The sequence below is a fragment of the Sturnira hondurensis genome, unplaced genomic scaffold (genome assembly GCF_014824575.4).
Source record: "Sturnira hondurensis isolate 20B ecotype Veracruz unplaced genomic scaffold, ASM1482457v3 Scaffold0004136, whole genome shotgun sequence".
Taxonomy (NCBI): Eukaryota; Metazoa; Chordata; class Mammalia; order Chiroptera; family Phyllostomidae; genus Sturnira; species Sturnira hondurensis.
In genome coordinates this window covers 22,440,762-22,458,932 of record NW_028076767.1, presented here as the reverse complement: position 1 = coordinate 22,458,932, position 18,171 = coordinate 22,440,762, and the positions used below count along the sequence as shown (strand labels likewise).

The following is an 18,171-nucleotide window of genomic DNA, read 5'->3' as shown; positions in this document are numbered from 1 at the left end:
AACATAGGGGAATATATATTCTTTCAAATTAGTGTTTTGGATTTCTTCAGATAAATTCCCAGAAGTGGAATTGCAGGATAAGGCAGTTTTATTTTTAATTTTTGGAGGTAACTCCACACTGCTGCCCACAGTGGTTGTACCAATCTGTATTCCCGCCAAGAGTACACAAGGATTCCCTTTTCTCCACACCCCTGCTGACACCTGTTTGTTGATTTATTAATGATGGCCATTCTGGCAGGTGTGAGGTGATATCTTATTGTGGTTTTCATTTGCATTTCTCTGATAATTAGTGACACTGAGCATCTTTTCCTCTCTATTGGCCATCTGCATGTCCCGTTTGGAGAAGTGTCTGTTTGAGGTCCTTTACCCATTTTTTAATTGTGGGTGGTTTTTTTTGGTATTGAGTTTTATAAAGTCTTTACAAATTATGGACATTAAGCCCTTACTACATGTATCATTGGCAAATATGGCGTCCCATTCAGTGGGTTATCTTTTCATTTTGTTGTTTTCCTTTGCTGTACAAAAACTTTTTAGTTTGATGTAGTCCCATTTGTTTTTTTCTTTTGTTTCTTTTCTAAGGAGATATAGCGTAAAAAATATTGCTATAAGAAATGTTCAAGATGTCACTGCCTATGTTTTCTTCTAGGATTTTTATGGTTTTGAGTCTTACATTTAAGCCTTTAATCCATTTTGAGTTTATTCTTGTGTATGATATAAGGTGTTCATCTTTTTTCTTTGCACGTATCTGCCCAATATTCTCAACACCATTTATTGAATAGACTATCTTTACCCTACTGTATGTTTTTGCCTCCTTTGTCAAAATTAATTGCCATAAAGGCATGGGTTTATTTGGGGGCTCTCTAGCCGTCCCATTGATCTATATACGTTTTTATGCCAGTACCATGCTCTTCTGATTACTATGGCCTCATAGTATAGTTTGACTATCAGGTAGCATGATTCCTCCAACTTTCTTCCTACTTCTCAAGATCAGTATGACTATTCAGGGTCTTTTGTGTTTCCATATACATTTTTGGAACAGTTGTTCTAGTTCTGTGAAATATGCCATTGGTATCTTGATAGGAATTGCATTGAATCTATAGATTGCTTTGAGTAGTATGGACATTTTAATGATGTTAATTCTCCCTGTCCATGAACATGATATATGCTTCCAATTATTTGTACCTTCTTCAATTTCTTTCATGCCTTTTAATTTTCTGAGTACAGGTCTTTTATATCCTTGGTTAAATGTATTCCTGTTTGTTTGTTTGGGTATTTTTTCTGCAATTGTACATGGAATTGTTTTCTTAGTTTCCCTTCCTGATAGTTCAGTATTGGTGTATAGAGATGCAATTGATTTCTGAGTATTTATTTTATATCCTGCTACTTTACTAAATTCAGTTGTCGATTCTAGTAGTTTCTTGGTGGAATTTTTAGGGCTCTCTATACACAGTATCATGTCATCTGCAAATAATGACAGTTTTACTCCTTCCTTTCTAATTTGGATGACTTTCATTACTTCTTGTCTGATTGCTGTGCATAGACCTTCCAATATCATGTTGGACAAGAGTGGTGAGAGTGGACATCCCTGTCTTGTTCCCAGTCTTAAGGGAAGCACTTTTTGCCTGTTGACTATGATGTTAGCTGTGGATTGGCATAACATGGCCTTAATTACACTGAAGTATGTTCCTTCCATTTCCACTTTGCTGAGAGTTTTTATCTTACTATAAATAGGTGCTAGACTTTTATCAAATGCCTTTCCTGCATCTGTTCATGTGATTGTGCTTTTTATCCTTTATGATGCTTATGTGGTGTATCACAATTATTGATTTGTGGATATTGTACCGAGCTTGCATCTCTGGAATAAATCCCACCTGTTCGTGGTGTATGATCTTTTAAATATATTGCTGGATCCAGTTTGCTAATATTTTGTTGAGGATTTTAGCACCTATGTTTATCAGGGATATTGACCTTTACGTTTCTTTCTTTGTAATCTTCATCTGGTTTTGGAATTGGGATAATGCGAGCCTTGTAAAATGAGTTTGAGAGTCTTCCCTCCACTTGAATTTTTGGGATAGTTTGGGGATAGGTGTTAGTTCTTTTAAGGAGTTTTCGTCAGCCAGGTGAGGTATTCTAGCAGTGGAAACAGAAGGTGCAAAGGCCCTTGGGCAGAAAGGGAGCCTCCTAGGTTCCTACACTTGCCAAGCTTGCTTCTTCTATAGTCTCTCAATTCCGTGTGCCCCAAGATCCTGAAGTACATTTCCTCTCACTTAAATTAGATGGAATTCCACTGCTCCCACCAATGGGATATACTCTTTGCATTTTAGGTGGGGGTTTTTGGCCACAGTCTGCCCTCTCTTCTCAGGGTCATATTATCCTGAATCTCTCAAATAAATTCCTACCTCAGTGGAGTCGTTGGCTTCTAGCCAACGAGTTTCTGTGCTAATGTATATGTATCTGGTTTCTCTAAGGAAAAGTAAAGAGTATACTTTTGTATAACTAAGTATTGAAAAGCAATCTCGTTTCCTCTTTTCTTTTTGTTGGGTCTTCAGAATGAGTCACTGGCACTATGCTATACACTGCCAAGGCAGCAAAGCCCAGCACTCTCTCTCAGCAACACTTCTGGCCCTCACTCATCACCTCCTCCCCTCCCCGTGACAACAGTAATCTCCCAGCATAATCTATGCCAAACAGAACCAACAAAAAAGCCCCTCTGCCCTCTGAGGTAGATCTGAACTCAAGACAATCTCCCCAAGTTTGCTCTTCCCTCATTCCAATCCATTTCAGTAAATGCACCCATTTTTCAAGCGAATATCCCAAGAATCATCCTTGATTTCTTTCCTCACCCTGTCACATTTACGCAGTCAGCAAGTCCTGACAGCCCTGCCTCCAGAACACGTCACACACTAGCCCACCTCCCTCTCTCATCACCGCCTCCACTCTCAACCAAGCCCCTACCACCCAGACACCTGCCTTGGCCTCCTATCTCCACACTTCCTTGTCTCACTCTTCAATCCATTTACTTCATCTAGAACAATCTTTTACAAATTCAAATCTTCAGCTCAAAGCCTTCCAACAGCTCCCCATTCTCCAAACTCCTCAACTTGGCCTATAAGACCCCGCATGGTATGTTCATGACGTAGTGATGTAGACCACTCCCCTCTCACCCTCCGATCCAGACACACTGACCTGCCTGTGGTCTCTGGAACAGCCCTGGTCTCTCACCTCTGAGCTGTCTCAAATTCTATTCTTTGCCTATAATGCTGTCACCCATTCTCATGATCCAGAAAATTCCTTCTTCTTTTTCCGGGTTCAGGTTAAATGTCACCACCTTCAGGAAGCCTTCCTTGACCACCCCAGACTAACTTAGGTCCCTTTGTTTATAGTTCTTCCTGGTCACACAGTGGCATGCTTACAATCTTGTGTTTCACGTCTGGCTCCTCTGTCATCAGTCCGTGAGCTCAGTGAAATCACCCTCTTGTTCACCACTGTATTCCTAGAGCCTAACATGATGGCTGGCTTACATTGGGCACTCAGTAAGCGCCAGCTATAGAGATGACGAATGAGTGACAGCTGGGATTCTGGAATTGAGCTTCATCCCGAGTCCTTGGCAGGATCCCATAATCTTCTCTAAGGACTTGGCTCTTGGAAGGAAAAGCTCCCTGGGTCCTAAATATTCTAAAAGATACTGCGGAGTCATTTTATAGCTTATCCATGCATGGGGTCTAAACCTTATTTATTCTAAAATAGCTATTGATTATAGGTATGTATGAGGCCAAAATTTAATTTTTGTGTTTCCCCAGTATTCATCCAGAGACCTGGTATAGAGGGGTTAGAAATGCAGGCTTCTGGGGATTCAAACCCAGCTCTCACCTAGACAACTGCCATGTCTTCCTGAATGTTCAACAGAATCTATTCTTTAGAGAGTGAAATGGAAAGTTAACACCAGCATCCATGTAACACTCGGTGCCTGGCACACAGGAAGACCTTAATATACCATCACAGTCCATGGCATTAATAGGTTGATGACAGTTTAGTAAGAATGTTAGGCATTTCTTCATATTCCCACTAGGTGTCGGCACAGACTTGGTTAAAATGGCAGCACCAGCCTCCAAGCGTACAAGCCCTAAGAACCCTGGAACAAAGGGCTCTGGGGCTGGAGAAATTGGAGACAGAGTAGGCAGAGACCTTACAAAATCAAAAGAGATTTGAACCCACTTGTCCTGCCTCCTTAAGGATAGTGAACTCAAAAGCCATGGTTGGAGGGCCTGGGCTAGGCTATTTTACCCACTTATAGTAATAGGTAACTGTGAGTGCTAACTATGTGAGGGTGTACTTCGAAGCACTGTACCATGGGAACTCGTTGAATTCCCAGAAACAACCATATGGGGTCGATCCTAATGTCTTCCTCATTTTGTGAATGGGAAAAGCGAGGCACAAGGGAGTTAAGTAACTTGTTTCTCAGTGGGGACAGAGAAATCCTGAGGGGAATTTAGAAGGGATGGACGAGACTAGGAGAGTGTGGAGCAGGAGTAAGCAGGATGATAGCTAAGTTCAGATGGCAAGCGGGAGAGGCCTTGGCAGGAAAGGGAGATCTGCTGAGCAAAATTTTGGGGCAGAAAGACCTTCCAGGTTCCTGAAGTCAGAGCCCAGCCTTGGTGTCATTTCTACCACCTAAATCTGAGCTTGCAGGGTGAAGCGGTCTTGTGGGTACACAGGACGGGAACCACCAGGATGAGTCAGCCCCATGTTAAAAGGCCCTGCCTCATCTTTTCCAGTTTTCTGGGGCACCAAAGAGGAGAGGGTTGGCCACTGGGGCTTTGTCAGTGCTCAGACCTGGCATGAAGGTTACAGGAAGGCAGAGTCCCTCCAAAATGGACCTTCTGATTCTTGCTCGACAGCACGTCACCGGACATAGGTTGGCAGAATCCCTTTCTCTTCCCTTATGTTTTATTTTTCTTAGAGGTAGAACATACATAAAGTCCCCTTAGCCTGTGGTAGAGCTTGATGAATTTTTGCCCATTAATCAGCAACCAGATTAAGACACGGACCTTTTCCAGCTCCCAAGTTCCTCCTGCTCCTTTCCCATTTCTACTCCACCTCCAACCCAGATGACTACTATTCTGATTTCTATCATCTGAAATCAGTTTTGCATGCCTTTGAGCTTTACATGGATGGAATCATACAATAAGTACTATTTTTGTGTGTGGATTCTTTTAGTCCACCTACTGTGCATGTGATTAATCTGCGGTGTCACGAATGTCAGTATTTTGTACTTTTAGATGCAAAGTGTAGTATTCTGTTGAATAAATATGCCACAGTTTGTTTATTAATTCCCCTGTTGGTGAACATGGAGCTATTTCCAGTTCGAGCAATGCACACATCTGCTATGAAAACTCTTGCACAGGTCATTTTGTAGACATAGGCACTCATTTCTCTTGGAATGAATTCCTAGGAGCGGAAATTCTAGGTTATAGCATAGGTGTATGTTTAGATTTAGTTCAAACTGCCAGTTTTCTAAAGTGGTTGCCAATTTTCTCTCACTAGCAGTGTGCAAGAATTTCAGTTGTTCCACCTCCATGCCAACAGTTAGCCCCTTCTCTTTTTCTAAACAAGAGTTTTCACTCGAAGACTCCTCTTCTCCTCCAGAGGTGAGTATCGGGTGTGCGCAGCATAGGTACACTGATCCCTCAGCCCATAAGCATCAAGGCAGTGAGAGGCCACATGCAGCTTGTTTGAGTCTCCACTAGAGAAGAGATGGGCATCTTCTTGACATGGATGTAACCCTAGGACCTGTGATGGCCATCTTATGACCGTGAGCATGAAAACAACATTAAGGCGGTAGAACAGAGACAGAATGGACTTGAGAGATAACATGGCCTTGATGGCTTTGCCGAGCCACTCAGTCAACCTGCCATTGAATGGTAGGCTACTTATTTTTTTATTTTTTTACGCCAATTCAGCTCGGATCTGATTTTTTTTTTCATTTAGGAACTTACAATATAAAGGAACTTGCAATTGTCAAGACCATAAACCTTCCTCGTAACCAAACCCAATGGTGCCATTTCTGTCCCCACATAGTCAGCCCCACTGAGCACTCTCTTCCGTGAAACCTTCTCCCTGGGATCCCATGCTGCCCTGGTCTTCCTCCTCCTCCACCGGTCAGTTCTCTGCCTCCTTTCTTGACTCCTCCTCTTCTGCCTACCATCTGATCTACCTCCCCTCCCTTCGGATCTTACACAGCACCACGATATATCACTTGTGAGTGGATGTTACCCACATATGTATTTCCAGACCAGGTCTCCTTTCTGGGCCAGCCCCAATCTCATACAAAACTGCCCACCGACCCTCTCCACCTACATGCCACACAGGCATTTCAAACTTACCTTCTCAAAGCCATACTCTTGACCTTCCCCCTCAGTCTGATCCTTCTTCAGGCTTCACCACTTTAGTCAAGGGCTCTTTCACTCCTTCATACTCGACAAAAACTCAGGTGTTACTGCCAATAGCTCAGTACCAAACCACATCCAATTTTACATCCTTTACATTTCTACCTTCCCAAGCCACCGCCCGGTCTGAGTCACCATACTCTGCACCAGGATAGCTGCACAACAGCCTTCTAACTGGTCTCCACATGCCCACTTCCACGCACCTTTAGAAACCCAAATTTGGTATCATTCCCCTGAAGAAAATGGCTTCTCATTACGCTCTAGATAAAACCCAAATTCATTAGGGAGCTCTACCCGCGCTACTCCTTGCTCACCTCTAACTCTCACCCGGGTTCCTCCCACCTTCACCTCTAGGACAAGTGGTTCTTTCTGCCCAAAACATTTCCCCTCTCACTTTGGTGCTATACACCTCCTAATTGTCCTTGGTCTCTCGGCCTAAATGCCAGCTTCCCACACCTTACATTAGGACTCCATTAATTTTTTATAACTATACTTTGCCCCACAGTACTCCCCGTGATGCATGGGTTAGATTACAATGATTAAGATATAGTGTATGACGATTGTCCTTCCTCTCCCTTCCCCCAGGTCTTCTTCCTCACTAGATTGGCCGGGCTTTGAGATTAGAATAGCGCCTATCCTACCCTCCATTCTACCGCTTTGCCTTTAGCAATGCACTTTTATATAGTTAAGTGCTTAGGAAGTGTGCCTAATTAGCTAATAATTGAATACACTGACTCATTCAACCCCCATAACAACCCTGTGAGGTAGGTATTTCATCAGACAAGGGGAAGCTGAGAGTCTGGGTAAGCAAGTGGCTTGCCCGAGGTACAGGGCAAGGGGAGGAGTCAGGTCTTGACGTCAAGTCCGGTACTAAGTCCTGAGCCCGGATTTTTCCGATCCTGAGCCTTGGCCCACTAGTGAAAGGGCCAGGAAGGGACCGGACTTTGAGCCTCGGTCATCCACGTGGACGACAGGCGACAGGGGCTCACTTACAGAGACCGAGTTACGCCCCCGCTGATCTCCGGAGTAAAAATCACAATCTGGTGCATATGCATGAGGGGACCATGGGTCCGTGATTCTGGACTGCCCAGGATGTGCCTGACTAAAAATTCTTGTGGTTTGAAGACTTGAGAGCCCCCAGAGTTCCGCACACGTACGAAGAAACTCCTCAAAAGATCATTTGTAGTGGACATTTGGGGGATATCGGGCGAGGGCATCCTCAATTTGGACCTTATGATCAGGCGTCTTCTGTAGACAGCCAGATCTCAGACGGGGTCCTCGGCCGGTTGGACTAGAAGACGAAGGGGGCGTCTCCTCTGCTTCCCGAGACGTCTGTGGATAGCTTGGGTGGAGGCCGGCTGTGACGGCGAAGGCGACAGTGGCGGCGGCGCCTAATGGCAGGGCTCTCAGGTACCGTGGTGTCGGCCTCCTGGGGGAGTGGGTGAGAGGCCCTCAATGCGTCCGCGCCGCCATGTTGCCCCTTTGGGGTCACCTTAGGCGTCTCCTGTCCCTCTCTGGGATTTTCTTTCCGCGCACCGTCTAGCCACCTATGTCTGGTGTCACGTGATTGCCCTGTCTGGGCCCTAGCCCGGGCTTTGGGGGGGTCCTTTCCCTGCCCGAGGGCGGGTTACAGGACTCCTGGGTTCTCGTTGTGGCCTCCAAGGTCAGCGCTCGGCTGTCCGCTCCCGGGATGGAGCAGGCAGAACGGAGGGAGCACAGGGTTGGGGGCGCGACCACCCTTCTTCAACCCCGGGTCCTGTGGCAGGAGACCCGACTTCCGGGAGGCCTGTCACTCTGTCCCCGCCACTTCAGTTGCATTTTTATGTCGGAAGGGTTGTGGGTTAGAGGAGAAAAGGGTCTCCCGCCCTGGGCCCCTGCTTCAGTGTCTGGGATGATAGTTTGACTCAACTTTGAGTCTCGGGCCCTTTTTTTACTCTCTTTAGCTCTACGTCGTCTGGACACTCGTTCCTTTTCCTCCATTATATATGGGGAGTGGTTCTCAAGGGCAGCCGAAGGAACGGAATGCCTGGCACACTTATAGCCTGGAAAGAGGAATGGGGGATGGGGGACAGTTGCTTTTTCCTTACCCCTTCCAAACCTTTCATTTCCTTCCAGGCCTCCGCGTCCCTTTTCAGTGCTAAATGTTGGGACAGATTGGAGTCTGTCCTAGGAAAGAAATGGTCTTTCTTATTTATAGGTTTGGATCATGTTTTATCCCTTTCAGGGAACTGGTGTGTTGGGGACAGCTTCTGTTTGCCCTGCCTGACATGGTCCAGCCATCCCCTCAGCCTTCTGGACGGCAACACCAAAGCCAGGACCAAAAACAGTTCCAGCTTAAGTGTTAATGCCAAGTGTTAGATCGTGTTTATTTGTTTTAAATAAGAGACTAATTAATGCCAAGCAAATGTGTTAAAAGGTTCAGAGCCCTTGCCGATTTCCAGTGACCATATCAATTCTGTATCTGAAATGGGTCTTGTTATAATTCCTGCCAAAAGTCATTTAACCTTTTATGTGTAATACATTGTTGTTTGGAGGAGGAATCTGGAAGTCTGGGTTTGGCCACCTTTTTGTTGTTGTTCTCTAATATTGGAAACATTGAAACATGTGCATTCCATTTAAACCTGTAGCTGTGTGATATACCAAGGACCACGTGTTGCCTGCCTCTCTGACTTCCTGTATGAGAATGCTCAGGAATCTGGGTCCTAATGGGGTGTGGGCCCTGTGGGAAGGACAAGGGGACAAGGGTGAACAGGATCTTTTCCAGAGAAGACAGTGACATGTCTCTGGGGCATATAGATGAAGTAAGAGGTCACCAGGAGAAAAAAGAGACCAGATTAACGTCGCCTGTGTGTGCATGTACACACTTGTGCATATTTAAGCCCCTGGGGGTAAAACAAACTGCAAATTCAGACTCTTTCACTGTAGGAGCCTGCTGGCTCCTGAGCAGGTACACGTTTGAAAATAGATGTCTAGCAAACGGCTCACAGCAGACCTTCTCCTTCATCCAACGCACACATAATAAAGTGTTGCTGTTCCAGGGAGGAAGCTCAAGAAACTTGTCCTCCCTGCCCCTTCCTTCAGTCACAATCCACATACTTCATAGATAGAGGTAACAGTGTCACATAACGCCCCTGAGGGTCAGGGTACCCGAACTCCCCTGCGGCTTAACTTAAATTGGTTAGGCTAAGAAATTAACATTCTTCCTGGGGCAGTCTCACCTGTTGCTGCAGCTCCACACAGCCACCCCAGTTCTCTCCCGACTCATCTCCTCTATCCTTGGCCTTGTCGGGGTATCAGATAGTTTAGGGAAAGGGGAGGCCTGTGGACTTGCAGCCTTGTGGACTAAGGAATTTGCAGTAAAACTCTGTAGTCATTTTCAGTTCCTCCCATTGCTCTCTATCAGAATACAATGTTTTAATGGTATCACTGCTGTGGGGGCGGGGGGGGGCAAATTATAAATAAGATGTGTTTGGATCAGACCTCTAGGCCTAGCACTGGAATAGAAAGTGAACACACTCCTGTCTTCTCTGTTGGGTTGTGTTTGCTGCCAAAGCATGAGGATTTGGGAATGGGGGACCAAAAGAGGCCATGGACATGTCCATTCAAGCCTGCCCACGTGGGTGTAGGTTGTCATCTCACCATGCTCTGAGCCCTGCTGATGTATGGGTGGAGGAAGCCCCACAGATGGCTTTGCCAAGATCCTCTGGAAAGCCCTGGGGCTCCCAGAAGCCTCCTGCCTTTTAAAGATGGCACAGGAGACTTAAGAGAGGCCTGCTGTGTCCAGAGCAGCCAGACCCTTCCTTGCTGTTGCAGCCTGTCTTCCTGAACCCAGCTACCCTAAAACTGGGCTGAGGTTAGAGCATCCGAGGCAGTGGGCACATCCCTCAAAGGCTCTGAGGGGAGGAGGGGCAGCCTTCATTAAGAACACATGTTGAAATGTGTTCATGGTTCTGGGGTTTAGTGTGGAAAACCACAGAAACTCCAGTCTTCAGACTTGCCAAGGGATGGGCTTTAGAAGGGAGGTGTGGGCATTGCCTACTGATGAGGCAAGAGGAGACCTGTTTTACCTTCAGGCTATGGTAAGAGCTGGAGCCACCCAGCCTAAGGAAGATGGAGTCTCAGATTGCACATCCCCATTCCAGTCCAGTGAGTCCTGATTGCTATTTTGATAACAGAATGTTTCTAGTGTGTTAGAGTTCACTGAGATCTTAGCAGCCCTTTTACAGACAGGAACTAAAGAGGAGGGTAAAGAAGTGACCTGGCCAGGTTCCCTCGGCTGACTGATGGCAAAGCCAATATCAGAACCGAGGTCTGCACCCTATACCCCCATACTCCTGTGATGCTGGGCTGCAGTGAGAGGTGCTGGTAGTTGGGTTGAGAAACACAAGGTGCTTGCTGAGAGGAGGAAAACATTAGGCTCAAGAGAGCAAAGTGCTGTCCATTGCAGAGTGTGTGACAACTGTGACTAAGGGATTTGAGGAAGTGGCAGAGAGAGATTTATGGCCCTCCAACTCCCTCCCTTGGTGCTGACCCAGGAACAGGTGTGTGATGACAGGGACATGTAAAGCCACAGACAAAGCAGAACAGACAGCAGGGCCAATTGGTGAGGCAGTCAGCTGACCCCATGTGGAAGGAGTCCTGATTCACTGAGGAGTGGGCAAGAGGAGAGAAGTGAGCTCAGCAGCCAACCCACCCACCCACCCTGACTTGATGGCAGGGGAGACCCCAGGACCAGGGACGTGGTAAGCCCCCCTAAGAATATGGAAGCTAATGCAGAAGCAGCACAGAACCCAGTACTGGGGAGAGTGAGCTGGAGAGAGGTTGCTGGGGTAGTGGGAGAGACCCTGGGGAGTAGGGCAGGATGCCTTTGTAGTGGTTCTGGTAGAGGGTATAGGGCCTAGAGGGGTGAGCTGGGTTGGGAGGCACCACAGCACACTGCTTATCCTGTACTCATTGTACGAGCCAGTGCCCACCCTGCCCAATTCTCATTTCCTTAGAGCTCCTGGATGAAGACAGGACTTTGTGTTCTGAAGTTCTGGCCACTGCCTCCCTGCCCCACCCGTTGCCAGTGCCCCATTTTGAGAGCCACTCCCACCATTCACCTCCTCCCATCTTTCCCAGTGATTACCTGGCAGGCCCCTTTCCCAGGACAGGTGAAGGCACCCACCCCTCTGTAAGGGGGTAGTGATCCCTTATTCCAAGACCACTAGTGAGGACTTCTCCCTTAGAACGGGATATGACCCTTCATCTCAGGACAATGCTGAGATGGAACTGGCTGTGTGAGGGTCCCAATTTATTCCTGTTGGGTTGCCTGCCCTCCCTCTCTTAAGGATCCTGCTCACTCCACAATGCCAAAGATATACTGGGCACCTAAGCCCAGTCTTAGATGTATATATCGCAGCCGCAAAAGAAGTCACAAGAGAGAACTTTTTGGTGCACCTGCACCGCCCCGCAGGGTCCTAGGACACTGTGCAAGATGGGGGAGGTACTTTTTTTATTTTTTGTAGAGGTGGTCCCTGTCCTCCAGGAGCTTACAATCTAGCTGGGGAAACACAACTAATGCACACTTACACAGTCATTACAATTAGCGATTACCACAACAATATTGACCACAATTGCGTGAGACCAGGGAAAAGATCAGTGAGTGGCTGGGGGCTCGGAGAAAGCGTTTTAGTAAAGTTGGGATTCTTTTACTGGTTGAATAGGTCCCAATTGAGTGACACATTTTTTTTAGGGTGGGGAGGGCTTGGGAGGCAGTGAGGGGGAATTGAGGGAGCAAAGGCAGCAGGGCTGGAATGCACATGCCGTAGGCAAGGGACTGAGAGGGCCACACTCTGTTTCTTAACGGTCTTCCTCCCTCACCCATGCCCTCCAGTCCTGCCACACAGGCATGTAGTTGGCTCCTTGTCTGCTGCTCAGAGATTCAGGGCTTCAGCTGGTGGTGTTGGAATGTCCATTCTGCTGGCTGGTGTGGTTGTCTGGATCTCTGGTGGGCTTGCTGCTGTGGCCGTGGCTGTGGGGCTGGATGTCGCTGTTCCAGCTTGGTCCAGATCAGAATGCCTATGCCCAAATCTCAGAGGTCTGCTCCCTCCATCCCCCCCTTCTCCCTCTACCCCACCCCCCAGCGGGACGGGTGCAAAGGGGGTTGGGAAGGGATCTAGTGTTGTCGTCATAGCGGTGCTGCTTCTCCGGAGGCCTGCCAGCCCCTCACTGACCTTGGCAAGTGCTCCTCTGGCGAGAGAGCACAGGGGACCCCCCATTCCTGGGCAGCACTGGCTCCCATGCTGGGTGAGATGCACAGGAGCACCTGGTGACAAGGCCGCCCAGGGCTGGGGGCTGCGGCCTCAGTTGGGGGCCCGCCGGCGCTCTCCCAGCACCTGCCGCCCGGTCCTCGACACGGTGTACGCCAGCTTCTGCAGGGAGTACCTGAACACCTGTAGTGAGAGACCCAGGACCTGCCCTTAGTGGCCGGCACCCGCAGCCTATCTGCAGCAATGCTGTGCCCGCCCACCCCCCACCCCCCGCCCCACCCGCCTGCCCTACTGGGAAAGGCGGGCAGGGCGCAGCCTGCCCACAAGTCAGGGCTGCTGGAGCTTTTCCAGCTGGGCTGAAGGCTGCATGGTGGCAAGCTGATTGGACCTGCAACTTATGTATACCTCACTTCTTGCAATGGGCTGGGTCCCTGGATGATTTCGAAAAGGGAATCCTACCCAGTAAATGCAGCATTCCAGGAACACCTTGAAGGAAATATGCAATTCCTTTGGCAAAGAATTCCTTAGCAGGGAATTCTTCCTGCAAAGGGTGTATTTAGAGTAAATGATTTTATGGACAAGTGCTTTCTTCTGATTTTTTTCTTTTTAAACAAAGCACTTTGCCTCAATTTGATTTTTTTAATAAAGCAAAATTGGATTTTTAGGAAGTGGTTTTTTTCTCTTCCATTTTTCTGCAAAGAACCTTTTCTTCTATTTTCCTCAAAGCGCTTTTATCTGATTCACTTTCTGTTAGCTCCTTTGTCTAATTTTTTCTGCAATGCGCTTTTTATCTAATGCAATTTTTCTAAGTGTTTTTGTCTATTTTTCCTGCAATGCGCATTTTCTCAAATTCGTTTTTTTCCCGTGAATCTAATTTGTTGTGGGTTGGTTTTTGTTAAGTGCTTTGCATTTGTTTTTGAGAAGTGCCTTTTCTAACTTATTTTTTGTCCCAGCCCCGCAATCACTTTATTTTTTTAATGCAATTTCCCCGCAATGCGCAATTCTTTAAAGCAAAAAAATTTTGCTCTGTGAGTTGTAAAGTCTGTTTTCGCAAAACAGACGTGCCCCGCCTCCCTCCTGGGGTCGAGTCTGGGTATAGCGGGTTTTTCTTACCACGTTGGTCGCTAAGAGCCTCGGCGTTCCTTGGCGGCTGGCGCCCGCCGCGCCCCAACTCTTTGTTCCCGGCCGGGCGCGGGCGCACTGAGAAGGGTCTGCGCTAAGAGGAGGGCGCAGGGAACGGGTGGGGGCGCGTGGTGCCGGCCGCGGCACTCGGGCAGGCAGGGATCGCGGCAATCAGGATAGGACGGGTCGGGGAGGCGGCAATTACAACATGGGCTTGCCGGTTTGGGGGCGCGTATCAGGACCCCTCTCCCACCCAGAACCGGGGCCCACTTACCTGCAGCAGCACGCGGAAAATGTACCAGCCGATGATGAGCAGTTCAGCCGATGCTACTGCCACCGCCGCCATGGTTGCGAGAGTGGGTCGTCGAGAGTGAGTGTGCCGAAGGCTGCAGGTTCGCCGAGGGCCGCGGGTCTCTTGGAGTCCGCTGTTGGGCGCACTGCCGCAGCCGCGGTGGCCGTGCCTTAAGTATCCACCCGCCACCCAAGTGCGCATGTGCGTTTACAGGGGTCTAATGGGCGGGGGGGCGGGGGGGATCCAGAGGCGCTTCTCATTCGCTACGAGAGGAAAAAATAATCCATCTGCTCTTTCCACACCGACCCCCGCCTCCCGAGTTTCATTTTAGCCCATTTCCAGAAGATTCCGCCGTACCCGCTTTTGAATTTTAGTGTAAAATGGAAGGGAACTGCAACTCTTAGTAGCACGTAGCGCAAGGGTTGGGGGGTGTGCCTCTCGGTGCGGACCTCCTCTCTCCGAGCCAGTGTGCCGTGCCGTACCAGAACCCACCTTGGGCCCAGATGGAACCTGATTGAGAGAGGGATCATCTACCCGGCAGAGTAAAAAGGATGCCCCTTCCCGGAGTCTTAGCTTCACAGGCCCCTGTTCAACACTTTTTCTAGCATCTGGTGTGTTGTAAGGCAGCATCTTCTGTTTCACAAGAGTCTGCGAGCGAGTAATCTTTCCGTGATCCTTGAGTCCCGCTTTTTACGGTTGCCAGACCTACGGCGGTGGCGATTGTAGGAATCCTACAGTGCCCTAAACTCTAGGCGGGAAAGTGGTAGTTACCAGGTATCTTTCCTGTGGGAAGGTTACGGGAGGAATTGGTGCCTTTGATAAGCGGGGCGGGACAGGATGAGCTCTCCCGTGAAGTGGTCAAATTCTCTCTGGGATAGTTTGCTTTTGGACAGGTCATTTCAACCTCTGGCTTCTGCTCTGCTCCCCCAGACCCCGGTAGGTCCTCAGCCAGCGAGATTCTTTGTACCCGTTGCGCTGGGCGGCTGGAGCGAGGTTTTGCTACCGCCACCAGAGGGTTGTGGGTGCTGCAGCTCCGTTTCCAGGCGCCGCAGTTAGACCTTGCCGACCGAGGTCTGCGAGCGCGGTCACAGAGCACCAGTGGCCCACCTCTGGAAAGCACCTCTCTCCAGCACGCTGCCTGGCACAGGGGACAACTGCCATTTGTCCCTATGTGGACGGAAAATAATTTTGATTAAAAGCTCACAGAGGTTAGGTTCTATACCATGCCAGCAGCAGATGGAGAGTGTAAGTCATCCAAACGAGGTCAGTTTGGATGAAGTAGCATGGTGATTTTTTTTTCTATATTGACTTTCGAAGAACTTGGCTGCTTTCGGCAAAATGATGCCAGGCTGTTTGAAAAAGGCAAGCTCGTCCCAGGCTGCCATCTTAAAACAAAGTATTTGATGGTGCAGCCGCCGCTGCAGCTTCCCGAAGCTTGCAAGGATCCATTGCTTGCGATCTCCATTGGCAGGGCGCGCCTCGAACTGCTCTAACTCTACTCAGCACCTGCTGTGAGAGAGAACCCTGTGCTAATCCTGTGGGGCATGACCCTTCCGGGGGCAACCACAGGGCGGTATTGTGAGGTCTGGACCCCTTGAGGACGGGCTGCAGCCCCAGGAGGCGATACATGATCTCTGCTGGGCAGGGCCCAGGCAAAGCCAGTCCACTGTTTGGGACCTGCGGGAAGAGTCCCCAAGAAGCACCAGGGAGACACCCCAGGGGGCTTCCAGAAATGGTGACTCAGAGATGAGTAGACTTCCATGGGTGGGCAGGGCGGAAAGGGCATTCACATTTATTGTTGTTAACCATGATCCATTTTCCCAAATAAGTATACATTCTGTTCCTGTTTTTTTTTTTTTTTTTTTTTTGTCTGTCTGTCTGTCTTTTGTCTGTCTGTTATGTTGACTTTTCTCTTCAGGATCCCTGCTGCCTTGGTGATCCCAGGCTGACTGCCAGAGAGCACAGCGGCTCAGCTCCTGGAGAGTGAGGGTTGAAGAAAGCGGAGGGCAGCCGCCCGCACCCCCTGGCTCCCATTAGGTCGGTTCCTGCAGCGGTGCCCAGCGGCCTTGGCGAAGGCCCTGCCTGGCAGAGATCATGTATTGCCTCCAGTGGCTGCTGCCTGTCCTCCTCATCCCCAAGCCCCTCAACCCCGCCCTGTGGTTCAGCCACTCCATGTTCATGGGCTTCTACTTGCTCAGCTTCCTCCTGGAGCGGAAACCTTGCACAATTTGTGCCTTGGTCTTCCTGGCAGCCCTCTTCCTCATCTGCTATAGCTGCTGGGGAAATTGTTTCCTGTACCACTGCTCCGATTCCCCACTTCCGGAATCGGCACACGACCCCAGCGTTGTGGGTACCTAACAGCCTGCCTGTTTAGCTTTCCAAGGAAGCAGAAGACGGGAGGGGAGGCATTGACATAGGTCATAAAAGCATTGGAGTTTCAAATCCCGCAGCCCGCGGGTGCCACATTCCTGACGGCGCCTTTTTGGCCTGTGATGTTTTATCCTTATAATGTGAATAATAGCACTGACCGGTGCTTTTATTGTAGAATCCTATAGTCGTGGGTGGTCTTGTGGTTGTGTGTATTCTGTCCCCATCTTGGTCCCAGCTGGTAGGATGGCCACCCCCCTCGCCTCATTCCTGCGAGGAGTCTGCACCCATCCTGATTAACCACCCCAGCATGACCTGGGCTGATAAAATGCCAATTCTCATTGTCACCTCTGTGACCCCTCCTTGTCCGGGTCTCCTCCTTTTCCAGTATGTTCCCAACTCCTCAGTCCCTCCCTTTAGTTATCTTCTACCCCTTTCCTTTTTGGGGGGAGCATCTGTCCAAGACAGTGCTCGTATTTGCACTTATCTCGAATTTAAAGAGATTGCTGACGCCCAAGAGCCTCGCTTTTTCATTCTTCTTTCCCTGGTCAGCAGGCTAGACAGAACTGTATCTTGACTGTTTGTTGTTCACGAAATCTCCAGTATTTTTTCAACTTCATTTTTAAGAAAGAAGTGACAAATACAAGTTACTCTTTCACCAGGGGTCTGGGCTCATGCCCAGCCTCACTTCCTTTGCCCTTCCTCCTGCCTTCCTCAGCTGTCCCCAGGAGGGGGCGGGTGCCTCACTGTGTCTCCTGTGCATGCTCCGCAGGATTGAGGTGTAGCGTGTTCGTGCAGATCTAGACCTAGCAGTCCCCAGCCGAGTGAATGGAAGAGTACTGTGTGTTTCGTAACAGCCACGATCCCCTCGATAGGTGTTTGGATATCTTTTGGTGTGCCGTACGTGTGTGTATACGTGTACAAATACATGTGTATATTCCTTTTCAAGAAGCTTTATTGAACGTGTTCTGATTCTGAGATTTAGCAATAGCTAGCTATAGTGGGTGCCGCTACAGTGTTTATTTAGCATGGGTGTTGCAGAGTGACCGGCACACCGGACTCCGAGGTGGTTCAGACGAGACAGAGCAGCAGTGGCTGTCGTCCTCATGCCTGGAGCTCCTTCAGTCCTGCACACAGAGACTATACGTTTTGAAGAATACACAGGAAGACTTTGTGACTGTCACTTGCTTTTTTTCTGTTTCTGCACTTCTGTAACAAGTGTGGGCAACAAGACTCTCTCCTGGCCTTTGCCCACTGGGGATCAGCACAGTTGTCCCTCCAGTCTACACCATCTTTCTCTTGCCTGAGCGGGGAGGGAGGTGGGCCAGGCAGAGGACAGAACTGGATGCAATCCATCTAGGCAATGGGACCGCAAGGCCACACTTGTGGAACATTTGGACTGCATTCTGGAGCTTTTACTTCTGGTGTGTTCGTTGCACAGCTGTTTGAAATGTTTAATAAAGCTTTATAAACTTTACTTTGTGGTTTTATGTGGCTGCAGTCCATTTGGGTCGTGGTGTTGGATTTCTGAGTTGGTGGGGGCCGGGTGTAGCATGGAGGGGCTGAGTCTTCGGCGCCAGAGTACCTTAGCCCGAAAATTTGATCTGCTTTCTGGAGAGCAGATGGTGGGGTTGAGGGAGGGGGAGCAGGGGCAGGCCAGGCGGTGAACAGGAGGGAGTCTGAAAGTTTTCGG

General features: G+C 48.9%; 2 protein-coding genes across 4 annotated transcripts; one reads left to right on the top strand and one right to left on the bottom strand.

The window, feature by feature from the left end:
• The first annotated feature begins 7,407 nt into the window (after window positions 1–7,407).
• On the top strand, window positions 7,408–17,955 carry BLCAP (BLCAP apoptosis inducing factor). The gene is made up of 2 exons (XM_037044033.1): window positions 7,408–7,856; window positions 16,030–17,955. Exon 2 carries the CDS (start codon window positions 16,206–16,208, stop codon window positions 16,467–16,469), a length of 264 nt encoding a protein of 87 aa, XP_036899928.1. The 5' UTR covers window positions 7,408–7,856; window positions 16,030–16,205; the 3' UTR covers window positions 16,470–17,955.
• NNAT (neuronatin) lies at window positions 11,964–14,497 on the bottom strand. 3 transcript variants are annotated; one of them, XM_037044029.1, is made up of 3 exons: window positions 14,094–14,495; window positions 13,811–13,913; window positions 11,964–12,880 (listed from the first exon to the last, which is right to left on the bottom strand). In XM_037044029.1, exons 1-3 carry the CDS (start codon window positions 14,310–14,312, stop codon window positions 12,654–12,656), a joined length of 549 nt encoding a protein of 182 aa, XP_036899924.1. In that variant the 5' UTR covers window positions 14,313–14,495; the 3' UTR covers window positions 11,964–12,653. The 3 variants fall into 3 exon arrangements, with proteins under 3 accessions (XP_036899924.1, XP_036899925.1, XP_036899926.1); XM_037044030.1 differs by lacking the exon at window positions 13,811–13,913 and adding an exon at window positions 13,103–13,183 and having other exon boundaries at window positions 12,692–12,880; window positions 14,094–14,497; XM_037044031.1 differs by lacking the exon at window positions 13,811–13,913 and having other exon boundaries at window positions 12,692–12,880; window positions 14,094–14,490.
• Window positions 17,956–18,171: the final 216 nt, after the last annotated feature.

What these genes read in the sequence shown, in the direction of transcription:
- NNAT (XM_037044029.1), bottom strand. Translation starts at nt 14,312, where the DNA reads ATGCGCACTTGGGTGGCGGGTGGATACTTAAGGCACGGCCACCGCGGC. An exon ending in TTTTCCGCGTGCTGCTGCAG is followed by an intron (nt 13,914 to 14,093) that starts GTAAGTGGGCCC and finishes CCCTCCTCTTAG; the next exon opens with CGCAGACCCTTCTCAGTGCG. An exon ending in GGCTCTTAGCGACCAACGTG is followed by an intron (nt 12,881 to 13,810) that starts GTAAGAAAAACC and finishes CTCTCACTACAG; the next exon opens with GTGTTCAGGTACTCCCTGCA.
- BLCAP (XM_037044033.1), top strand. Translation starts at nt 16,206, where the DNA reads ATGTATTGCCTCCAGTGGCTGCTGCCTGTCCTCCTCATCCCCAAGCCC.